At 37.0% G+C, this 26,318-nt stretch overlaps 1 protein-coding gene and 1 long non-coding RNA gene across 7 annotated transcripts in view; one reads left to right on the top strand and one right to left on the bottom strand.

The window, feature by feature from the left end:
• INTS6 (integrator complex subunit 6) overlaps positions 1-22,615 on the bottom strand; it is an 82,731-nt gene extending 60,116 nt beyond the window's left edge. The window contains exons 1-5 of one of the 3 annotated variants that reach the window (XM_037527263.1): positions 22,405-22,615; positions 21,830-21,915; positions 21,379-21,456; positions 20,395-20,544; positions 1,095-1,184 (exon numbers count right to left, since the gene is read on the bottom strand). In XM_037527263.1, coding sequence (XP_037383160.1) covers positions 1,095-1,184; positions 20,395-20,544; positions 21,379-21,456; positions 21,830-21,901 — 390 coding nt within the window. In that variant the 5' untranslated portion in view covers positions 21,902-21,915; positions 22,405-22,615. Of the gene's footprint in view, positions 1-1,094; positions 1,185-20,394; positions 20,545-21,080; positions 21,101-21,378; positions 21,457-21,829 lie in introns of those variants that run through there. The other 2 variants (XM_037527262.2, XM_054701667.1) reach the window with 2 other exon arrangements.
• Positions 21,789-26,318, top strand: part of LOC119259766 (uncharacterized) — an 89,760-nt gene continuing 85,230 nt past the window's right edge. For all 4 annotated transcript variants that reach the window (XR_008554324.1, XR_005128553.2, XR_005128554.2 and 1 more), the window contains exon 1: positions 21,789-21,868. This is a non-coding gene — a long non-coding RNA (uncharacterized LOC119259766). The remainder of the gene's footprint in view (positions 21,869-26,318) is intronic.

Below are 26,318 nucleotides of genomic sequence, written 5' to 3'. Positions count from 1 at the left end.
ACCTCTAAATTTATATCCTAAATTCCCTTTAAAATAACTATTTAAGTAAAATAACTACTTAAATAAAGCAATTCTGGCTCTCTTTTCCCCAAATCAAAATCAGGTCATCACAATTCTTTACTGGTTCTAATGCTTCACAGTAAAACAAGACTATATTCTTTTCTTTCCAACCTACCAAGCATTTTCACATCCATGATTTTATCTCAGGCTTGCAATAACCCTATGAGGTAAGACAAGAAGTAACATCTTTATTTCACTGATAAGGATAAAGATTTAGGGAGATTAGGTAACCGGCACAAAGTTCACTGCTAGAAAAGTAGTTGAACAAAGACTAAAACCCACAAGTCCTTATTCCATGTCCAATTTGCATTCCACAATGTTACACAAATGAAAGTAGTTCTAAAAATAACTGAATAATCAAACTCTTTGTAAATACAATGAAAACCAAGATTTTAAAGAAAAAAAAAACCAGCATAACAAATACACATTCAAGAACTGTTAAAATACTATAGTAAAAAAGCTTCAAGTTAAAAAAAAGTATTCTTTTTGCCCTATCACATCACACAAATCCAGCTGTGCACAATGGATGCTATCGATAGTATAGACTAGATGAAGCTAGCTATGAATTACTGATACTGCACATGACAGAATAAAATGTCCAAGAACCTTAACTTTTCCAAATTCTAACCTCCTTATGACTGTGCTGTACTCATCTGAAGGGCTCCTCAGTGGAGTGTACGTGACAATCCACTGAAATAAGGAAAGAAATAAATAGAATGCTATCTCCTTTTTTTAAACCTGAAAGTAAGAATTTTACTAACTTTGCTATATCAACAGATACTGTCAACCTAAATTACACATAGAAGTATGGGTACAGGCTTAAAATTTTTTCACAGAACTGATTCCTAGTCAAGAAAATTTGGAGACCACTGCTACAGAGAAGGTGAATGAGTGTTAGGTAACAGAGGACTCTTGACTGCATGAAATAATCCAAGAAGGAACCAATCTAAGATATTCAGTATCTTACAATACATATACAAATAAAGATTAGGCAAAGGCATGTGCTTCCACTGTTTTGATAAAACATAACTTACCTCATCCTGGACCCCACTGGTGGTAGTCAACTTGCTCCCATCAGTAATGGTAATAATTATTGCTGGCTCCAAGAAAAACGGGTTTCTTCCCTAAAATCAAGAAACACATTGATCACATTAGTAAGGGCTATACTTTAGCTTTATTTTTGAGTTAAAAAAAGCCAATTCTCAGAATAGTATATAAATTCTCCTATCTTGTTAAATTTTATGTACAGCACACACCTTCTGTACATTAAAAAATTACTCAGAAGGAAACAAACAGTTCCTGAATGAGTGGGATTAGGTAAAGGATGGATTTTTTTTTTCCTTCTTTATACATTTTTGTATTAATTTCTACAGTGAGCATTTATATCTATATAACAAAAAGCTTTTAATTTCATGAGACCCTATAGTTAACATCTAATAATTCAACATATTTTAGATATAATTAAAAGAGAAAGGCATATTTTGAGAAACTCTTAAAACAAAAGGTAAAACAGTAGGTGAACATTACCAATAATGTAATTGATACCTATAGTCAGTGTCTAACCAAGTATCTATGGATGGAAGTATGTGGATGGAAGGACTCTAAGAACTAGTTTCATGGAAACACTAAGGGTTTTGTAAGCTTAGCAAAATTCAACCATAAACCAATATAAACAATTAAAATTCTAAAGCTTTTTTTTTTTCTCAAGGAAATTGCTTGTTGTGGGGTATACAAACAATAGCAGAGGCAATGGAACAGTTGCTCAGAGCTCTCAAATGTTCTCTATATAAGATGAAATAACTATCTTTTCCATTCAAATTTTTGGCCAAGCTACTCTTGAAGCACTACACTCAATTCTATGTGACATTTTGGAGGGACTCATCTGATAAATGTTATATCTTTTACATATGACTCCCATTTAAGAAATTAAGCACAGTCTATATAACTCTTTAAGACAAAGAGTAACTACACTAGGTTCAGACAAAACTTCAAAACTAATCCTTGAAAGCTGAATACAGAACTAAAGTATTTGGAGGGTAGGGGTGAGAGTTAAGAACAAAGAGGGAAGGAAACACAATGGACCATGGTGGGCAACTCTGGGTGATTTGGTGATGGGTACATTGCCATAGCAATACCAGATGGGAGTATCCAAATAGTACCTCAAAAAAGAATACATTTTTTTAAAAGGAGGGGAAATCCATAAAATTAAAACTCATTGGTTAGAAGTCATGTTATCATGCAATGGTATATAACTCCCTAAAGTATGTTCAACAGATAAGACCAAATTTAACTTAAAAAGGTGTCTACTGGAGAGTCAAAATAAAGTTATATTTAAAGGGAAAAACAAAAGCTAAATAAAAGTTAAAAAAAATGATAAAACTACGACTAAAGTACAAAAGGCAAATCTTGTATTTGAAATCAAAGATATTAATTTATCTGCTATTCTGCTACTAACAGTGTTCAAGTAGTTCTAACAGTGTGGACAGAATGAGATTTTGTTGAATGTGATGTAGAACAGCATATGGCAAATTTTAATATGCATATGAACACTAGGAGAGTTTGATAAAATACAGATCACGATTCAGTAGGTCTGGGATAGAGAATAAGGTTCCACATTTCTTACAAGACTGCAGGCTAGGAGATGCTAATGTCCACAGGATGTAGAAGGGTTATAAGCATATAATATTCTATTGTTATATAACCTTTTCCTTATATTTACATAAAACAACTCCTGGAATATTACAATACATACTCAGCATTTGTTGAATGAATTTATACTTTTCATATATAGTAACTATAATCATAACCTAATCATCACAAGAGGGCGGGTAGCAGGAGGAGAGATTCTGGTAGATTAAATTCCGTAATCAAGTCACACAACTTGTAAATGGCATAGGTATTTTTCAAGCTGGTGTCCAAGAAACAATGGTTCCAGATGGAGAAAGCTTCCTCTGGTAAAAATAAAATTAAAATATGTTGGCTATAAATGCTAAGATTTTGAATGCATAGTAACAATCAATGTTAGGGGGGCACTGTAGGAAAAAAAAAAAAACCAACATAAATTTACACTACCATCCTCCTTTACAACAATGATGGTAAGTAGAAGACATTTTGGGAAACATTTTACCATGTTGCCTCTCATATCATTGCAACCCTAATATAAATAGTAAATTCTACTGTTCATTCCACCTTTGCATTTTGATTGATTCCCTCAAGTACAATGCTTTTCCTTCTCTCTGCCCATAGCCCATTTAATTCTTAATCATTTTTAAGGTCCACTTAGTGCCTTCCTCTTTTCTGGACTTTCTCCCTCTCTAAATTCTAATAGTAGTAGTTTTCAAATTAAAATAAAACATAGATAAGTGGATCTTTTCTTCAAATAAAATTGTATTTTGAGTTGTTTAATGGAATACATTTTTAATATCACTTCCCTAAAACACTGATACTCTCTCTTTTAAATTATGGCTTTAAATATATATACCATAATTATACAACAATAGGAATATACTTTGCACTACTCAACTCTACACTTAAAAGTGGTTAAGATGGTAAATTCTGGGCCTCCCAGGTGGCGCAGCAGTTGAGCACTGGGCTGCGAGGCTGCCCGCAGCCTCTGCGGCGCCGGTTCATTCCCGGCTGCCGTCGAGGGTCCCACAAAAAAAAAAAAAGATGGTAAATTCTGACATGCATTTTTATGACAATTTTTTTAAAATACACCATCATGTATATTTATGCTATTATTTCAGGTGTTTGAAAACTATGACAGCAAGGACTGTGTCATGTTTCTTCCACAGCACTAAACACAAAATATTTAAGCACTGGGAATACGTCAATATTCCCTGATTAAAAGGCTACTCAAACCTGTCCCAAGTTGACGGATCCATTTATAATTATTTAAATATCAAAAACTTCAAAAAATATAGATATGTTACCTTTACCTTAATATAATAAGTGCTTTCCCAACCCGACACACAGAACTCATGAATCTGCTAGGTTACAAGAGTACACACCTCCCTCTTATATCTATCCAGATAACCACTGTCCATTTATTTGTGTTCACTATCCATTATCCAAACATTTACTGAGTAGTTACCCAAATTGTGCTCAGCACATGATACATAAGCTCTACTCTCATATATAATAACTATATGTATCTCTGTACATTTAACAGTAACTCTCCTCTCCTGCCTTCTACCAATAGCATTGTACTCATAAATTGGCGGAAAACATGTCCTAAAATTATTAAACCTGTTATATCTTGTTTCCATAGTTAAGCTAAAACTACACTGGTTAACACTCGCTGCCTTTCAAAAACAAATCCTCCAATCTTTAAAGCTAGTACAACAGGAACTAAATACTTATAGAAGTGTCTCTGTACCACCTTCTAAATTTTAAACTAATTCAAGATTGGATTTTCCGACATCCACCCATTCTACCTGTTTATGTGCACTGAGTATTCTCCAGGGGCCAATGAATTGATCATATTTATAAAGAACAACAATCTAAGGCCTCCTTGGTGGCGCAAGGGTTAAAGTCTCAGAGATAGTAAGCTATCTCCAGCCACTGCTGCTTGAGTTCGATCCCTGGCCAAGGAACTAACCAACATGGCATAACAGACCTCTCCTGTCTGGCCTACTGCTCCCCTCAGCAGTGTATTTCAGTGAATCAGCTGTTTTGCTCCCCACTCTGTCTCTGGTAAATCCTCTTACCCATGTACCTCTGGCCTACACCCCAGTTCTTGTATGCATAAATACATAAAAATAAATCTTCAAAAAAAAATAAATGAAAGAACAACAACCCATGATTCCTTAAGAGTTTTATGAACAATGTCAACCCCAAAACTAACACATACTTTCTTAAGGACCATAATGTCAAATATCAAGTTAAAATGTATCAAATATCAAGTTAAGATAGCAAAAATCCTTTGAGTTATTAAAATTTTAGATAAATTCAAAATCACTAAAATCAAAGTTACTTTTTCCTGGGCAATAAAACAAAACTTTTAGTTGAAACTTTGCTAGTCTTAGACATAATACTTACCACAGAAGTTATGACTGAAATTATTACAATAACCAAGTACTTGATAACAATAAACCACTTATTTCATTTGGCCCTAAAAAAGGTAAAAATTCAAGATTAAATGATACAATCCAAAATCACCCAGATGGTGACTGGCAAACCAAGAATCTTATTCCTTCTACATCACATTTCCTTTTTCTGCAACATCTAAAGATCCTATTACTAACATTTAAATTCTCTTGGATACATTCTACACCAATATAGATTATGCTATATTTACCCAACAATAAATGATATTACTACAATCAGTTGGTTTTATTTAATATATCTCTATCTGCAGTGAAATTAATCAGACTATTCCTTTACTTGACTTCCTGCTACACCCTGGCATTTCTTATCCACCATTTTTCCTATATTTAAATCAATACACTTTCCCACAACAAAAATTCACTGAACAAAATGCAACAATACCAGCATTGTGAAATACTGGTATATTCTGAGAACTCTGTAACTTCAATCAATTTTCAAAAAGTGTGTGTGTGTGTGTGTGTGTGTGTGTGTACCTATATGAATATAAGATCAAACAGTAAGTTTTATAATGGTTTTAAAACTTCAGAAAACTCAAATAAAGATGTAAGGCAGGAAAAAGGTAAGGAAAAAAAGAACTATCTTCATTTCACCTATTTAATTAATCCTACTAATATGTTTAAGTTCCTGTCCTATCATACCAAGAAAGTTAAGAATACTGATAAAATGTACAGACTAAATTAATATAACTGATATGCAAAAAGATTTCTTATTCCATCAGGAAAAATTATTCTTACCTCTACATATAATGGTTGCATTTTAACAAATTTATTTAAGTATGAATTTCTAAATCATCTACTAAAAACAACCACAAGAAAATACTGCTCCAATCATTTTCTTGTACTAAGTTATGCCCTGTTCTTCTCCTACATTCATTCTTGACAAAAACAATAAACATATTTTTGGTTGTCTGCCAGTATCATTAAGGTTTTTTTATGTTTTACACAAAATAATTTGACACCTCAAAAGTCCAAATTAAAGTTATAATTTAATCACTGCAGCAAAGTCAGTAGCTATCTTGATGCTAAGGTATACAGTTTTATCAATTCCCAAATTCTGATATTTAAGAGCAAGTTTTACATTTTTATTCTCAATAAGTATGTTTATGAAGCCACTCAATTTGGGAACTGTCCATAGTGGAATCTCTCTTAAAATTGACTTTGGTCATAAAGCTATAAATAGCCTTTAGCATAAGATCTTCAAAATAAACAAACACTAAGCTCTGCTACAACATAGGCAGCCAGTAGAGGGACCAAAAGTTTACTTTTGCCATGAGCAGAATAATCTCAGATGTTGTACTCTCAAAGCAGTGATTTCTTGGTATAAAGAAATCCAGACATGTCATTAGAAAATAGTGTCAACAAAGTATAATATTCTACCTCTAGAACTATTGAATAATGGAAACCTTTCCAGTCAGGAAATTTGATTTCAATATTGGTCAAAAGTCTCAAATGATAATAAATAAAAAACCAAAATTAACAGGCAACTATAAATCAGAGACATTCTGCAGGGCAGAAGGAGGGAGAGGGATCAAAGAAAGGGAGGGAAAAGCACAACGGACTATGGTGATGGTGCACTGGTGAACTGATGGTGGGAATTTTACAGGAAATACACCTGAGAGGAGAAAGCATACACTGTACAAAAATGAAGAATGATGTAAAAATATATATTTAAAAAAATGTTAAAAACAAGTCTCAAATAAAAGTTTTGGTAAAGATAATATAAAGTAAAAATTTCATTTCAATTAAGCTCTCTTAATGTAATGACAAAGAGGGAAGGAAGCACAATGGTCTATGGTGGTGGAATATGGATGAGTTTGTGTGGGTGCACTATTGTTAATACCTTACCCCAATATTACCTCAGTTAAAAACAACAGAAGATAAAAAACAATGTAATGATGTTAAACAATTTAAGGTATAAAATCTCTAAGAAAATTTAATAAATATAATTAAGTAGGTCTTATCCACTAGAGGTCTGTGTCATTTTTGCAAAGAAAATACTTTTGAAAATAAATTTAGTTATTTTGCAAAGAAAATAGTTCCCAAAATGTAAAAGTTAATTTCCCCCAATAAATTTTAAAAGTAGTTGGAGGGGCCTCCCCAGTGGCAGTGGGGCAGCAGTTGAGTGCTGGGTTGCAAAGCTGCCCGCAGCCTCTGCAGTGCCTTTTCGATCCCCAGCAACCGGGCGAGGGGCCCACAAGGCGCTAAGACCTCTCCTGTCTCCCGCTGCTCCCCTCAGCAGTGTACTTCGTCAGTCTGCCTGCTCTGCTCTGTTCTCCGTTCTGCCTCTTGTGAATTCGCTCACCCTCCCGCGCTTCTGACTGTACCCAGTGCTTGTATAAATAAATAAATCTTTAAAAAATTAAGTAAATAAATAAAAGTAGTGGAGGAATGGGTTTAAGAAATCTTATTGTACCCCTACAGAGGTCTTAACTATTAGCTTAATGAAGCAAAAGGAAGGCAGTCCTGAACATGCAACAAAATTTTAGTGGCTTGCTCTCCTGCTGCAGGACCAAGGGCTCAAGTTTTCTCCTCCTGCCACCATGCTCCAGCAATCCAGAAAGGATAGTCAAGTGCCTGTCTATGCTAAACTTTTCCATGGCTTAAAGATTCTGTTAAAGGAAAAACATACCAAAAGTCAGCTCTCTGGTTCTCCTGTAACAGAATATTCAGTTAACCCACACACCTAATACGGCCCAGCTATTTTGCTATCTGCAAGGAAAGCTACTGGCCAAAAGCAACAAGATGCACAACATCCTACAGATCTAAGATGAAAAAGCATTATTACCCAAGAAGAAAATAAGCTTCCAGAAATAGCCCAAACCCATTTCAATACAAAACTTCCTTTTCAAGTAAATAATGTGACAACAAAAATACTGAAGGATGGAAAGGGCTGCCTTGAGAAATAATTACATCACTAAAGGTCTCATGCATATACTGGAAAAGTATAAAGCAAAATTGCTGTTTAAAATTTTCAAGATCTTCAGTTTCCATTTATTTATATCATTATGGAATCTAGATAAAAAGTGAAAATATGATTTAAAGTCTGCATTAACTATCTCTATTACCACAGAAAATAAAGTAGTAACTACAGGGTGTTCCTTTAAAATGACAAACTACCTTAATATTCACTGGCAGGAACTATTACTGACACTTCACTATATAATCTGTAAAAATTCAGATTCTATAAAGAAAATATAAAATACTAAACAAAATATCCTTCCATTTAAAGCTATTTTGAAAAACATGTTAGGATGCAATTCACAGCCAAAGACTTATTAGTCATAATACTGATAATAGTAAATACTACTATAACTATTAGAACCAAGAAAAGCTTTTAATACTTTGCAACACAAGTCAACTTGAATAAATAGCATTCTTTGTCAACATTGCTCTAACTTCAGACATTTATACATGACAACCAGAATCTTTTCAACTATCTGCTTATTACCTGTACTATAATTACATACTTAAATTTTTCTTTTAGTCCATTCTATTTTCTTAATTTTTAGCCTCAAACTATACGAATATCTATGAAATCATAGTTTGATGTGCCAGTTACATTTTCTGTTTAATAATTCATTGTCATTAATATTGCTACCTATTTTTCCACAGGGTGGGCAGGTTCATTATATTATGGGGATAAATATACAAATGTATGTATTTTAAACAAAATATAATAATTATAGGTCTATAAAAGCTCGATAGGCTTTACACATAAATCAGTATTTCATGGAGAGAATTAAGTTTTACGTGTTTTCAAATTCACATTACTAGTTTTGTAAAATTAAGATCTCAAGTGATATGGCATGAGACTTCTGATATAAAAACTCTAACATTCTTAAGAAATTACCGCATTTAAAATATCCATCTACACACAAAAGATCTATGAAGAATTTATTATAAACTGATTAATCATGGGTATCACTAAAAAATGTCTCTGAGCAACTATAAAACTTTCTACAATTCTTGAACTGTTTAACCATATGCATTTATTAAATACACTTTTAAAACTAATATTCTTCAAAATTACATGTACTTAATATCTATACTATCCTAGAGTATAAAAATCCAGTGTCTTATAGTAACATTAAGGTCTGTAACTATACAAAAAAGTTAAAATTCCACATTACAAGGCAAGGAATGTATTTTACTTTCAAATAATTTCTTTATACTACTGTGTATCAATACAGCTTTTTATGTTGCCACATAAGTCTTTATGTTTAAAAAATAACAGCTTAAAAGCAGATGGAATTAGACATACAAAAGTAGGATGGAACCTCATGTATTTATTTTAATAACTGAAGAGCAATGTCCTGGAATTTGATTTAAATAATAAGCTAAGTAATAACTAGTAAGCAATAACTAGTAAGCAATATTCACTGTAAGGAGTAAAGAATTGCTAGCTTGACTACTGAAAAAAATTAATGTTAAGGACGGTCAATAATTGGTAGGGCTAACCACTGTATCAAAAAACAGTAACATAAACTCTATACCTAAATTATTAATATTTAATAATTTCTTAAAATTTGAGTTTTACATTTGAACTGGAGTCTAATGTTTAAATAAGGTTACTTTAACAAATAATTGCAATACTTAAAAAGTAGCAGCAGGTAAATACTGCTTATACTGACTTAAAAAGAGTATGAGGGTATCAGAAATACAATTTTAGTTAAGAAATACTAACACTCTCAATAAAGAACCTACTACATCTTCATATTAAATGAACTGGGTAATTCCAATTCAAACATTCACTGATGTTTGTGTTAAATACCTTCCCAAAACAGATGACATTTTTGGGAAATAAGAAACAAATCACATTATACTCAAAAGTCTATTAAAATTTTTATAAGTCTTCCTAACTACCCATCCAAATTCACCAAGGTTTTACCTCAGAAATGAACATGATAAAAAAGAGATCACATCCTGCATAGGTTGTTACATGTTTTAAGATGTTGCTGTACCAAAATGGGTGTTCTAAGAACAGTAGGAGCTCTTTTACATTAGGATTTACTCAGTATCCCATTTGGGACACACACTATCCATTTTGGTTTAACAATAAAATTTAGATATAAAGACCTTTTTACTCTTTCTCTATCTACTTAGGTACAATTTTCTGGATGCAGTTTCTTGACTTTCCTTTCTAACTTGCAGTTTGAGAAATAGGACTGACAATTAACCTTGCACAACAAAAATTTTAAATTCTACATTAGTTATTACCTGTCAAAGTACATAAATGATGAGGAACCATCAGAAATCAAGGCATTATTTAAGACAAAAGACATTGTTTGCTCATTCCTGATGACCCAAAAAGTACTGTACCCGCCATCTTGTGGACAGAGCCTTTGTAATATCACCCACTGTGGCTTGCAGCATAATCTTTCATAGAATACTGCATATCAATCATCTTCAATTCCTGTGATTATAAAAAAATCTATTCTTTTAAATCCTTCAGAATACTTGATTGGATGCTTCCAGGGGTTAAACTCCAGAATAACTAGAAGACTTTGCTGATATTTCTTAATAACTAGGTTATTAGATATTAAGACAAAGGCAAAATTTAACATGCCATCATCAATTATGTCATTTACTAGTTACAATTTATATGACACAGTAACTAAAGCTACAATTACTTTTTCTTACTCAAAATTGTTTTCATGCTTATAATAAAATTTTTAGATATAATCCTTCCAAGAACTTTCACCACTAGTTCCCCAGCTTATTTGGGCAAAACTAATGGACGAAAAATGTCAAAATGTCATGTCCTTTTAAGGCACGGATGTTTTTTTTTAAAAAAAAAAAAGGGAAAGATTACATAGGGACTAGAATAAATTTGTTATCATTGTGCTGATATGTGCTTTGCTTACAAATAAGCTGCTTAGTGTAAGATTTTTAAGTTAAAATACTTTCTCTATGCATCTATCAATATATCAATAATCAAATTTCAAAGTACCTATGTCCTTAAAAAGGTGTTTTATCGTCATATAAAAAAATCCTTCCCGTTCCTACTGTTATTTTCTCCACAAAATCTACATTACAAACAGTAAACCGGACCACACATTTTACATTTAACCTTTCTTCTGGACAACACATCCTCCCTTCCCACCTATCCCAATTATCATCAACTTGAATTCTAAAACACAGAGTTACAAAGTCTTAGAAATAGAATGAGATTTTAATTTCCTACAAGAAGCTTAATACCTTAGTCTAAAAATCAAAATCTATTTGTTTTTTTAAAGTACTTATTTGTTATCAAACTGTTTTTAAACAGGAGAGCTTTTGGGGGAAAGACTTCTATAAAATCAAAGGGAAAAAATTTCCACAGCAATCTAGAGGACTACCATTCAAAGTCCAGGACACCATTATGTTCCCAATGGCAAGAAACTTAATTTGACCTGGAACAACTGAACAACTAATTCTTGCTGTTCATAATGAATGTATGTTGGGTTATGAAACAACTTTTATTCCGTTATTATCAAAGGTTTTCGATTATAAAGCTTTTTTCATGTTAACAGTTTAACCATAATACAGGGGATGATGATCATCATCTGAGTTCCAACTACATGCCAACAAACATTTTGCTAGATAACTAGCAATTACTTCTAAGCCTTTCTAAAGTTTGAGATTGTTGTTATTTAATAGATGAGAAATTTGAAGCTCAGTAAGGTTAAGGTACTTGTCAATACAACATAAGCTAGAAAGAGGAAGTCAGATGCAGTCAGTTTGAGTGAAGTTATTTCTTTCCCTATCAGCACACTACTTGTTCTGAAAAAAGCAGGATGAAAGAGCACTATGCACTCAAAGTCTTAATTTTTAGAATTCAAATAATCACAAAAAATGTTAATAGATAGATCTTTTACAGAAATAAATTGTATTAGAATATATACTTAATCTTCACCAGATCCTAAAGGATTCATTCTTTCATCCCTTTTTCCTAATGGGGAAGTGAGACTGAGAGGTTACACAACTTGCCAAGGAACTCCTGGATGGAGTGGGAATTCATATAGCAAATTAGATTTTCTCTTAAAACACAATGCTTAGAGATTTTAAAAATTACCATGTCAAAAAAAAAGATAGTTAACTAATTACAAAACCATACATGTTTTATAATTATAACTGTAATTATAACACTAACACTGGCTGCATACAACGTTAGAAAAGTCAACTAATTTACTGCCTAGGTTAATAGCTCTATATTAACTAACTCTGTCAGAAAATAAACTGTGAACTATAAAATCAAAAGTGCCATTACGCATATTAGCATCTAGGCCTTAAAATAATAATGGCATAAAATCCTGTCAATTATAGTCCATCTTCATGTTCTTATGTAACAGTGGTTTTAATAGTGTCACAAGAGAGGTTAAATGTAACGCACTGACAAAATAAAATACCTGATTTTTACAGAGAAAGTGAAAGAATGCACATTTCATTAGAGAACTAGACATACAGAAAAGCAACTCAGACCTAGTGGGTATGCCTTTAAATAAAATTTGTCCTTAAATAATATACAATTACTAATAAAATCTGTGTAACTTTTCCATAACCAGTTGCAATCTTTTGAAATATTTTACAAATGTGAATCAAGCATTTTAACCTTTATGAACATTCCTTGTTTTCTTCATCTATAAAATAAGACAAAATTCTAACATCACTCAAAGGCCCCACAATAAAGCACCTAAGGTCAATGAAAAGTTCTGTTAGGAGATTCAACTTTTAATTTTTTTTTTCAAGACTGTAAAGATTCACTAGGCTTCACAGTTAGGATTTGTGTATTTAAGTTATTCAATATAAAAGTTGGGTGTTCCATCAAAAAATAGGAAGAAGGGCTCAACAAAATGCACATCATCATATATCAGGGAAAAGCAAATCAAAATCACAATGACACACCACAATGGTACACCTGAGAGAATGGCCCTTTATCCAAAAGACCAGAGACAAGTGGTGAGGATACAGGAGAAAAAGAACTCTTACGCTATTGATGGGAATATAAACTGGTCCAGCTCCTATGGAAAACAATAAGGAGGTTTCTCGAAGTATTAAAAATAGATCAACCATATAATTCATCAACTCCACTCCTAGGTATCTTACCTGAATAAAAAAACATTAATTCAAAGGAATACATGTATCTTATGTTCACGGTAGCCCTATTTACAACAACCAAGTTATGGAAACAATGCACTAGGACAGAGGAGTGGATTAGACAAATGTGGTATATACACACAATGAAATACAACTCAGCTATTTAAAAAAAAAAAAAAGGATGAACTCTTGCCATTTGTGACATGAATAGAACTGGAGGGGAAAGGAATAATGTTGCGCAAATACCTCAGGAGAAAAAAAATATTGGATGGCTTCATTTATATGCAAATGACAGAGAAACAAAACAAAGGTTCAGACAAAACCAAACCAGTAACAAACCCTAGAAATCTGAAGATGGGGAGGAGAAAGGGAATACAATGGACTATAGTGGAGGACTATGGTGCCGGGACAGTGGGTATAGTGTGGTGAAATACATCTGAGATATAATCCCATACTTCTGGAAAACCTTTGGACAACATAAGTATTGTAAAACAATGATACCTCAACTGGAAAAAAAAAAAAATTTAAATAAAAAGGTTTGGGGGAAGAAGAGAGATGAGGGAATAAAGCAAAAGCAAAAAATCCAGGATTGTTTATGGTCTGGTGACCATCCTTAAGTAGATTAATAATAAAACTAAACAAAAAATGTTATATAACTACTTATTAAGTGGAGGGAGGAGAAGGCTGATACATGTGAGCACTGACCAACCAAAGGCAAAAAATGCCCAAGATAATTTCATGTATCAATTATAAATTTGAGTGCATATATATCCTTAAATATTTAAGAAAAACTAAGTTACGTAATATGACATAATCTCTCTAGACAAATCCATGACAGGAACAGTTAAACAATCCTTTTAGCAAACTATGACTAAAATCAACCTTAATTCAAAATACTTAAGTAGAATTCTTTTATTCCAATGTTAAGTTTTTAATTTGCATTTAAATTTTTAATTATATATTACTTAATATGTAATTATTGGCATTCTCTAGTACGAAGGAAAAATAAAGTTCCCTTTTAGTAGAACCTATTATTTTTGCCTTTTGCACTTATTTCTCTTCAATAATTTCTAATTAAGAATGTGATGTCCTTAGTATGTTTTTTCATTTTCTTTGGGAAGAGTGACAGGATACTTTTTGATATTTTAGAAAACAAATTAGGTGAAATTATGAAGAAAATTTATAATGCCTTCAAAAAAATCTGGGTCTTGAAGTATTTTCATTTAAAATTAATGCGTACTGGGAAATAAATCATATCCATCTTATGCCTTGAACCCAGTTAAATCTTATTAATTTGTCCTTTCATTTACCTGAGATTCAAAGGTTCCTTACAAATCAAACTTGTGTACATCTCACCCTAAACGCACTAGGGGGAGCTCCCCTATTGAAAGAATCCTAAAGCATGTGCTTAAGTCTATTAAGGGTTCCTTTTCTAACTTGTATTCCTGCCAAAGAATGACTTTCTGACTTATCTGCTGAACTATTTGCGTTCTGTTTTCATCTAATCTATATATTGTTTAAATATCACTCCTGTACTTTATCCCATTCTTACTAAATGGCCAAGTCATAGTATTTACTTTTCACACCTGCTTCCCTAGGAAGCCAACACAAAACCCAAGAAAAAGATCCACACATAATGTGCTACTAATAGATCTCAAACCAATAAAAATCAGCTTTAACTATCATTAGAATTTTTTTAATTGTAATTTCAAAGTTAAAGCTGAAAAATAGGGAACTAGTGGCAAATAAACTTATTGATGAAATCAAGTATTTTTGTGTCTAATGAGTTGTTTAATAAGCTACACCTTAATAACTGCTCCATGTACACCACTCATCAAGTCTAAGGGTACAATGGCTTCATCACTGGCTATTTGAAATATGAAGAAGAGTTACAGGGTAGTAAAGTGACTTGTTCAGTGTTACATAATAATTCAATGTCAAGGTCAAGACTGGGATCCCAAGTTTCACATTCCTAGCCATTGCTCTTCATTTATATAATTCAGGATGTAGAAAATAAACAAATTTGACTATAGAATCCCCTATTTGCCAGTAATTATTTAAACTTTAGGAGGCTTAGAGGTTCGGAGAAAGGATCTTCAACAAATGATGCTAGGAATACTGGATGTCCACAAACAAAAGAATGAAGTTAGATTCTTATCCAATACTATATACAAAAATCAACTCAAAGTATATTAAAAACATAAATGTAAAACCCTAAATTTCCTAAAGGAGAACACAAGGGAGTGGATTTGGTAATTATTTCTTGGCTAAGATATCAAAAGCACACACACACACAAAGAAAAATTGAATTACATCAAAAATTAAAAACTTTTGTGCATCAAAACACACAAGCAAGAGAGTGAAAAGGCAATCATCAAAGGTGAGAAAATAACTAAGTCATGTATCTGATAAGGGATTAATAATATTTAAAGAATTACTATAACTCTACTTAAAAAAACCTTGATTTTAAAAATGAGCAAAGGACTTGAATAGACACTTCTCCAAAGCCATTATACAAATAACTGACCAATATATGAAGAGATGCTCAACACAGAAATTAGTTAAATGCAAAGAAACCAATAAGCCATCACCTTAGATCCCACCAGGATGGCTACCTGAAAACAAGTGTTGAAGACGTAGAAAAATGAGATTTCTTGAGCTGGTGAGAATGCTGGTGGGAATACAAAATAGTACAACTATGGAAATTCCACATGATCCAACAATTCCAATTCAGGGTACATATCCAAAAGAATTGAAAGCTGGATCTCAAAAATATTATTTTCACACCATACTCATGGTTATAGTACCAAGAGGTAAAACCCAAGTGTGATATGTACAAAATACAGTATGTATGTACAACAGAACATTCAGTCTTAAAAAGGATGAAGTCCTATCTTATTAGAACATGTATGAATCTTAAGGACAGTGTGCTAATTGAAATAAGTCAGTCACAAAAAGAGTGCTGTACGACTCCATTTATGGGAGGTATCTAGAATAGTCAAATTCAGAAACAAAAATTATAATGGTGGTTGCTAGGAGCTGAGGAAGGGGAAAATGAAGAGTTACTGTTTAATAGGCATAGAATTCTGGACATTGGTTGCACAATGTGAATATATTTAACAGCATGGAACTAACTACATACTTGAAAATGATTAAGATGGTGAATTTGATGTTTTGGGTTTTTCGTTGTTTTTTTTTTTCCTTACAGTTTAAAAATTAGGAAAAAAAGTCCAGAGACTTAAAAAAAATTTACAAAATACCACCCAACATCATTTCCAGTTCACATTCAGCACCACAGTATGTTCAAGTATGACAACCTATTTACTTTTGGAGACTTTTTTATGTCACCAATTACCAAACTATTGTTAATACATTTGCTGATAATTTAAGAGAAAGCAAAATCCCAAACTGGAATCAAGTTTTCACTACTTCATCTTATTACTTCACTAGCATTAAAAGAGACACTTGTGGGCCGCCCTGGTGGCGCAAGGGGTTAAGCACCGCACTATAAAGCAATCCGCAGGCTCAGCAGCACGAGTTCGATCCCCAGCCGGCCAGAGAAAAACCCACATGTCGAAGCAGACCTCTCCTGTCTTGCCCGCTGCTCCCCTCAGCAGTGTATTTCAGTCAGTCTGCCTGTTCTGTTTCCTGCTGTCTCTGGTGAATCCGCTCACCCCCCTACATCTCTGGCCTGTACTCCAGCTCTTGTATGCATAAATAAATCAATCTTTAAAAAAAGAGAGAGAGAAAGAGAGAGAGAGATGCTTGTATGTTGTACCTATGCCTGCTGAGTACTTAATGTAATGCTTGGGTAAAGGGAAGAAAGTAATATTATCAGAACTCTACCTGAATTACCTGGTAAAGGTTACAAATAGCACTTAATCCTGATGAATAAAATTGGTTAAGATTCATTCAATGTGATCTTATCTAGTCACCACTTTTCAATGAGGCAAACATTTAATACTGAAAATCCTCAAAAAATTAAACATATTGTATATTCTTTTAGGGTACTGATCAAGGATTGTGTTTACTGAGGTCAGCACTAGTATACTGGATAGTTGGGGTGTGGAGTGAGTTCAGTGACAAAAATGATAAATAGCAGCTCAGAGTAATATTTAGTAGCTGAGTCTGAAGCCTAACTGAAAAAAAACACAATGTTGAGAATAGGAGAAAATAAACTAATAAACTAACCTACACATAAAACTTTAATAAGCAATTTAAAACTTTATACCAATCCCGACTTTAAATATTAAGGCTGGTTCAGACTTTCAGTGACTCTCAAAAAAATCAACATTATATGAAACTCTGGTAAATACATGAAAAAAATATATCAAATGTAATTGCAACAAACGATTTAATAAGGTGCTGCTACAACTAAGGAAAAGATTGACTAGAAACTACACTGTTCCATGATTGTAGAAATATCAGCAAATGTACTGATTATCAAAATTAAATATTTATATGTAAGAATTTTCTACGCACAGGATTTTTCTATGCATATTCTATTGGGATATTCAAAGTGCTTGAGGAAAACATTCACCAAGAATTGTTCATTTTTTTTCTCAGTTACTTTAACCCTACTGATACCCTGAAAATTCTGTATCTTAACTTATAGCCCAAGATGCTTTATTAGTAGGTATGCTAACTAAACTAACATATGCAAGAAAGTTAAAAATACCCTTGGAGTATCCGTGGTTGTGGAAAAATCACACGTGCATGTATGAGGGGAGAACATATGTAGGGCACTTACATATATTATTTGAATATATATATATTCGAAAATATAAATACCCATGTTTAAAATTTAAGAAAATTTAGAAACAAAGGTTTTCAAATGCCCTATGCACTGTTTTTCATCTTGTTCACCTTGTCACATTTCCCTCAACTACTGAAATTACATACAAGTATTTAGAGTATGTGGGCTCCATAGATCCTAGTACAGAGCATGAAAGGAGAATTATGTAAAAACAGAGATTACAGAATAAAGTTATTTCACAGAAATTAGACACAGAAAAAGTATATCTAGTAGAAAATACATGAACTATTAAAATTTGAGCTACCCAAAACCCCTGATAATTTATCTTTTATGTACAGAAAATACATTTAAATTATTAAGTTTCATAATGAAAAATATATTCTGTAAAGAGGCTTTCTTCTAATTAAACATTTACTCAATCATTTGCATTTAGAAATTGTGGTTTCCTAAATTACTTTTATGCTAATGTCATTTATATGTGCCAGTTTAGGACATAAACATTAATATTACTCCTTGTATCCTTGCTCATTCATCAAAATAACTGAGGAGCATTATCCCTCCCCCTGGTTCATTAATAAATCCTAATATGCAAAAATATCCTAATCTCCAGGTTCTTCTCTTGGTCAAAGTGGCAACCGCACAGCAGGACCACCTTCAATCTCAAACTTTTTGTAAGTTTTATAGACAAGTACTTAAGTGTTCTCTGGTGGAAGATGGCAACTGGGAAAAGGAAAATACAGGTTAAAATACAGATATCCTTACCCTTTCCATGACAATCAGTTTTTCTAAGGAAGCAACCTATGAAATATCGTTAATAGGTGTTAGGAGGCAAACATGTCTAAATGCCATTTGCAGTTATGAAATGTGATGCAGAAAAACACCCAGGAAATTAGCGGTTCTGCTTCACACTGATAACCTGACAATCAAATAAGGATAAACAGACAATGGCAAATTTCAAATTGTCTTAAACTCGACATTTGGATTAAAATCTTAAGCAATAAAAGACTATTAAGCACTATATATATATTAGAAGAACATGAAAGGGAAAAGAATTGTTTTACTGAAACAAACTGAAAAGTTCAAGGCAAATCTGCCTAGATTAAGAAATTGCAAAATAAAGCAGCATTGAGAAGGGAAACATGAAAAGATTAATGGGGTAAAAAAAAAAAATACACTTAATTAAATAATGGAAGTGCAATTTGGTAAAAAATAGAAAACAAAGTAACTCTTGAATTGCAACATATACTTTAAATGCTACAGGACTAAATTTAACCATTTCCAAAGATGTTTAGGCACTGAATAATTATCTTAAAGATGTAAAGCACAAACATTTCTAAACCAAGGGAACAACTATGGTCCTTTATAAAAATAAAAGTTGTAGTCCCAGGAAGAATTTACCTGAAATTTGTGAAACATGAAATTGTGTCATGGAACTTGGGAAAAGATCAAAATCTATACCTAAATGTGGCATTGTGATAGTACTTTGCACTATGAGATAGAAAATTGAAACCCTTGGGTATAATTAATTCCTTTAGTTATGTGTAACATTACACTTTTTTCAGTATCTTTTATTTTCCAAGTCATCAATCTCAAAAAGATATAAAGGACTATCTTACATTATTCCATAGTGAACCGTAAGGTGACTTAAAGCCTCATCTTCAATAGATAAAAACAAGTTATAATAAAAGAACATGGGAGAGTTAAGGGAAAAAAAAAAGATTGCTTCATATTTTCAAATAACTTCTTTTCCAAGGGTCTGGAGTTTATGAAAATAAAAAGACACCTATGAGTCAGTCATTTAATTTAGGAATGAATTCAGAATTCTTTCTGCATGGTCGACTATTGTATATGCTTCAAAAGCGGAAATATATCTTAATGTACTCAGTTACTGCACTCCAATGAAAATCTTGTTATCTTTCAGAGCAGTTATACAATGTGGTTTAATTAAACCCTGATAAAACGCATAAGTTCTTCTAACATGTTTACTAATATAGAAATGAAATGAAGACTACTCATGAAATAATAGTGTCCATAAGTCACTATAATAGTTGCACATTTGCCTATGGGAACAGTAATCAGAGTATCTGAGTGTGGTGAGAGAGGATGTTTTCTTTTTTATGTCCTGAGTGAACACCAAGGGATTAAAGCCAGATTCACCTCAAATTCATAGAAAAGAATTCAGACTCCGTTTTGGAATACAAGTTAAATCAAGGAGAAAAAAGAGGGCTGTAAAACCATATACAATGTGGTCAAAGTTTCACTTTTGTATTAGGTGTATTAGGGGCAACCTGAAATGTTGTATATTTGTATCACTGTCACACAGTTTTTGGACTAAACTGTGTTTTTCCACAAAAAGAAAAATCAACTGTTTTTCCACCTTAATATTCAACCTACCTGCCCATAGTTGTCTATGCCAGTTACTAATCTATTTAAATTTAATAAATCAAAAGCTGTCCTTAGGGATTGGCCAAGAGTCGTAAGTCCTTCAGCCTGAAGGTTTTTCAGTTCATTCATAAACGTTGCATGGTTTTCTTTCCATCCGGCCTGGAAAAAAAAAAAAGTAGATTTTTTTTTTCCCCGACTTATAAAGCTATGTACACACGGACAGCCGTTATAATCTGTGGTTCACCAAGTAGCTGCTTCATCTCACAGTATAGTCTGCTTAACGTGTTAATACGGTACATCTGCTGAGGAAACTTCCAAAGGTGACCAAGACTAAATAACCCTGCCTGCACGCCAGCCTTGCTAACTAACACCCTCAACACTCTAACTTCACTGAGAAAATTACTCCCCAACCCCATAGCTAAAATTATGGATGCAAAGGTCCTGGAGGCAAGCAGAAGTGAGCGGGACTTCTGAAGTTACCCCACAGCCGCCCCGCGGGCCCTAGGCCCTCGCGGGAAGACCCCGAAGCCCAAACCACGCCGTCCCGACCCCGCTCGCCGGCCAGCCCGGGCGACCGCCGCCGGGTCCCGGGCCAATTCCCCTTTAATGCAAACCGGGGCTCGGCGCGGCCGGGCCCGGCTGTCACTCGGGCTAACTTGAATAAATATCCCCCACAGTTCATTGCTGCCGCTCACGCCGCGGAGGGGAAATGTCGGCCATGTTGATCGCAGCAGCGCCGCCGCCGCTGCCGCCGCCGCCGGGTCGGGCCGGGGAGGGGACGGAGGTGGCCGGCGACTCCGCGCCGCGCCGGGACACTCCGGCGCGGGGGGGGGGCGGGAGCCCGCAGGGGAAGAGACCTCGGCGCCCGGGCGGGGTGGGGGAGGGGCGCATAATGAAGGGTGAATGGGGGGGCGGGGAGGGCGAGCGAGGCAGGAACAGGGAAGGGAAGGGAAGGGGAAGCGAGGGAGGGAGGCGGAGGGCGAGGGCTGTTACCTTGATAGCGTAGGGCGGCTCTTCGAAAGTGACCAGCATATACCTGTCTCCTCGGCTGGCAGGGTCCCGGGCGCGGAGCTGCGGGGCGCGGGAGAAGGAGCAGGGCGGGCGAGAGGGAAGCACACGGGCGAGGTTACCCGGCGGAGAAGGGGCGCCCGCGGCCCCGCCGCCCCCACAGTACCGCACACGCAGCAGCCCCCCGCCCCGCCGCCCCCCACACACAGATCGGCCCGCACGCCCGGCCCGAGGCCGGAGCCCCGGTCGGGGCCGAGGCCGGCTCGCAGCGCCCGCCCGCCCGCCCGCCCGCGCGGTGGGGGAGGGGGTCCCCGAGCCCGGCGGCTCCCGCAGTCAGGTCCGACACCTCCGCCTCGCCGCCCCCGGCTGCCCCCCCCACCCCCGCCGCCCGCGGGCCGCCGGCCGGGGTCGCCGCCCGGGCTCGGTCAGTCGGTACCTTCATGAAGGTCTCTACCGCGCCTTTGGCCGTGTCCAGGTAGGTGGTGCCCAGATGGCTGCGCTGGTTCATAGAGGCAGACGTGTCTATCAGGAACAGTAAGATGGGCATAGTGCTGGCCGGGACCCCGGGCCCGCGGTGGTGGAGAAAGAGATGGTAGAGGTGGAGGCGCCGGTGGCGGCGGCGACCGCCGCTACGCGGGGCGGGGGAGCGCGGCCCCCGGGAGGAAAACACCGTCTGGTCTTTCCTCCGGCTGCGGGGAGTTTCTCCCCCGATAGTTGAGAGGAAACTCCCCAGACCCGGTCCTCCCCGTCGTACCCCCGCCTCCGCCTCCTCCTGCCTGCCTGCCCGCTGGGGCGGGCGCCCGGCCGTCAGTCTGTCGGTCCGTCCCCCCCCGCCTCGGGGGTCCCGTCCCGCTCCCGGCCCCTGTGTGTGTCCCAGCGGGAGGCGGGCCCGGCTCCCCACCCCACCCCGGTGCAGGGAGTGGGGACCTGGGAGCTGGCGAAGAGGGGAGTGGGCTGAGGGGAGATTGGCCCTGGGGCTGTTGGGAGAAGTTTCAGGGACTCCCTCCGCACCCCGGCGGTGTCACCACTTTCTCAGCCCCTCTCGCTACTGAAGCGCTTTTCTCTCTCACACTCCGGTTTTAACTCAGGCAGAGGCTGCGGAGACTCCGCCCCCTGACACGTCCTCTAGCCACGTGACGCGCCGCCCCGCCATTCTATTGGCTAACCCCTAGCCTGTCATTAGCATATTCAAACAGCTCAGGGGCGGGGGGAACTTGTGGGCTGCCTCCGGGAGCAGTTAGTGAGCACGCGCGGAGGCGGGGCGTCGGGTGCGCGCGAGAGCGAGCGCGAGGGGCGAGCAGGCGGGCGGGCAGACGCGGAGGCGGGCTCCGGGAGGGGCGTGGACGGGCCGCGGGGTGGGGTGGGGGCCGCGTCGGCGCGCGCAGGGCGGCCGCGAGTCTGCGCTTCGGGGCTCCCCCCCCTCCTTGGCTGTTGGAGGTGATCGGGGTCGGGGGAAGGGAAATGGAGGCTGGCCTCAGCTCCCCTTGTGAGGTGGCCGTAGCGAGCCCGTTCCCCGGCGGCCGACTGAGGAGATGTGTAGTGATCAAGCCCCGGGCCAGGAGAAGGCAGCGGGCCCGCTCTCGCCCTGCGAGGAGGGCTCTGGGCCCGCGGTAGTGGCGGAGGCTCCTTGGGCCTCGGAGGGCCGGCCCCGGCGCGGGCGGACCCGGGCGGGGGAGGGGAAGTGAGAGGTTGTTTATGACCTGGGACTAATCTCTGCTAGTCATAACGCTCTGGCTGGGGAGTGGGGACGGGGGCCGGGCTCCCCGGGAGGCTCGTGCGGCCTTGGGGCTGGCGAGCAAGGATCAGTTTTCTGCACCCGAAGGTCGGGGATCCTACCGATGGGAGACCCACCGAATAGGGAAGAAACCTTCCTTCTAACGCGGCCCTAAAAGGGCGTGATGAAGACTCCCAACTATAGATAAACAGTTTGTTGCCCGTTTTCTCGTCAGGGAAAAATAACCGGTCATCGTTGGAGAAATGTCTCTCAATCTATGTGTAGTTAAGGGCCCCACAATATCGGTTTCAGAGCCGAAAGGAAGCTTAGTAAACCCAATAAAAATATAGTTGAGCTTGCCCAGGTGACCCAGAATTGGGTTCCCCCATAACCCTGCCAGTGCTTTTCTCTCACCATATGCTGCCACAGATTCGTACCAAATGCCGTGTGTGTGTGTGTGTGTGTGTGTGTGTGTGTGTGTGTGTGTGCGCGCGCGCGCGCGCGAGAAAGACGTTCTTGGTTAAAACATGCCTGTGTGATCATGCCTGAAGTAATGAAACCTGTCCTATATGCCAAAGAAAACAGTTAACTCAAATATGCTAGTTGAAAAACTGAAGGCATTGCCTAAATGAATTACAAGTTGAATTGTGAACTTAAAAGCCTTATGAGACTGTGACTATATATAGGGACTCTACTACTAGCCTTGCATTTCAGGGTTTTTTTATTCTTTACCCTGGAATTCTTAATTATTTGCTTATTGATCATTTACAGAAGTTGTTCCAATTAACTTTAATATAGAAGAGACATTTTAAAATCTTGAGTCTCATAACTTGGACTTTTCCTAATATGTAAAACAAACTTTGTAATTTATAGTAGGCCTATTTCAATCACTTTGTTAATTTATAGTAGGGCTATTTTGTATGGACTATGGAAAAGTGAGATTTTTTTTAAAAGAGATTTGGATTATGAAATAAGATGATATACAGATCTTACATCTAGTGTTTGCTGAGGACCTACTGTGTGCTGGGTAAAGTGGGGATTTAAAAAAAAAAAAATGATCCCTGCCTTCAAAGAGCTATGGCTTTTCTAGAAAAATATAAGTATTGTTAGGTTCTACAAGGCAGAAAGTGACTTGATATTAAATAATTCAGAAAAGAGAAATGCACTACCTTGGGGTGATATTTTCCAAAGTCATTATGTTTAAGCTGTGCCTTAAACCATTATTTCTCAAACTGGGATCCCAGACTTAGAGATAAGATTCACTGCTTTTTGATACTTGAAAATTTGTGTTTTCATTTTGATGATAGTATACAGTTTCGGGTTTTTTTACCAGTTGCAAAGACAAAATTTTTCAAAGTGAAAATTTGCAAACCAAAAGATCTTCATAGAATTGGTCTTCAGTTTTCTATACCGGGTCTTGTGCCTATTCAAAAATGTATTCGCTAGAAACATAAGAAATTCTTTTACATTACTAAAGTTGAGAAACTGCTTAAAAGGATCAGTAGGGTTTGGATGTGTGGGTAAAGGAAGAGGAAGCAGCTGGTGAAAAAGTCCTTTAAGACATTAAAAATGGGTCCTTCATTCTTCTGTCCCTTTTCCTAATAAACCAGTTCTTTAAACATAAAACAATAAAAAAGACATTAAAAATGTAGTGAAGAAAGTAAGTATAGCATTGTGACCTGCGTTCTGAGAAACAGAAGTTCAGCACCAGATACATGAAGAATAGTATAAGGTCTAGAAAGATAGATCAGTTCTAGACAGTATTCTAGGCTAAGTTTTCAGTTGGGGTGCTTAGTACAAAGCAGTTTTTGAAATACAAATCAGATTACTGAAGTAGAGGTACATGTAGGTACATGTATTTGTGGTGACTTTACCTGTTAGTTATTTGAAATCATTTCCAGTGGGGCCATTTATGGTTCTTACTTCACTCAGTGGATTTAACAGATTGTCATACTAGGCTTATAAGTTGAAATGTATGGGAAAGCATGGTTAGATGCAAAGATCAGGAGAGCCAGGTCCATCCAATGAGCCAAGCTGGAGCATATAACCAGAATCAGTGCATATGGTGGCACCTGATATCAAAGGACCTGTTTCCAGTTCACAAACTGAGAATTGCTAGAAGAGAAGGTCTAAGAAACAGGAAAGAAATCAGGATGTACACAGGCAGCAAATCAATAAGCAACAGAACCAAGAAGCATTGACAAGTGATCCTTAGACAAACTGTGAAATAGTTCCAGTTTATTTTTAGTGATTCTGTTTGACAATTAAGCCATTAGTTGTTGATGGCTTAAGGTAGGTGCTGGGCCCAGGAAGTGCACTTCAGCATCACCCATAGAGCTTAAAAATAATAAATGTACCAGGCCTCCCTGGTGGCGCAAGGGGTTAAGCACAGCACTGTGAAGCTATCCTCAGCTCTGCAGCATGAATTCCATCCCTGGCCGGCCAGAGAGCTACCCACATGGTGCAGCAGACCTCTCCTGACTTTCCCGCTGCTCCCCTCAGCAGTGTATTTCAGCCAGTCTGCCTGTTCTGTTTCCCACTCTGTCTCTGGTGAATCTTCTCACCCCCCCTGGCCTGTACCCTGTATGCATAAATAAATCTTAAAAAAAATAATGTACCAGATCCCCAACCCCAGAACTAGAATGCACCCATGTCACCTAATGTTTAAAAAGCTTTCAAAGTGAATCTTATAAATAATAATGATTAAGAATTACATGCTTAAAGTATAAGACTAATGTTTCTGTCTAGCATCTAGAGTACTCAGTAAATAACCCACCACCCATAGTTATTGCATTTCTTAGAAGAACACCTAAAATAAATCTGCAAACTAAAAAGGAAAAGAACTATAAATATGACAGCAATAACACTAGATTTGTATCATATGCTAATTTAAATTGCTTGACTTCAACTATGTTTGACAAAAAATTAAAAGAGAAACTAAATAGTGCCAGGGATAACCACTGTTCTCAGTGAGCTTTAGCATGAGATAGAAAGCATGAAACTCTTCACTCAATCCCTGATTCTAGGCTTATTTTTCTAAAACGTGGCCCCTAAATGCAAGCCAACTATTTCGTCATACTCAACTGAAACAGTGAGCTGTTGCAATTCTAGAGGGAAAACTAGTTGGAGTAGTGTGTGCTAAAGTCTATGCTGTTGCAGTCAGGGGCTAGGGGAGATTTTTCTGGTCAAAAGAGATATTTGGGAGAAAGCT

Source organism: Talpa occidentalis, unplaced genomic scaffold (assembly GCF_014898055.3).
Source record: "Talpa occidentalis isolate TD23 unplaced genomic scaffold, MPIMG_talOcc4v2.1 talOcc4.5, whole genome shotgun sequence".
Lineage (NCBI taxonomy): Eukaryota > Metazoa > Chordata > Mammalia > Eulipotyphla > Talpidae > Talpa > Talpa occidentalis.
This window is presented reverse-complemented; position numbering and strand designations above follow the sequence as displayed.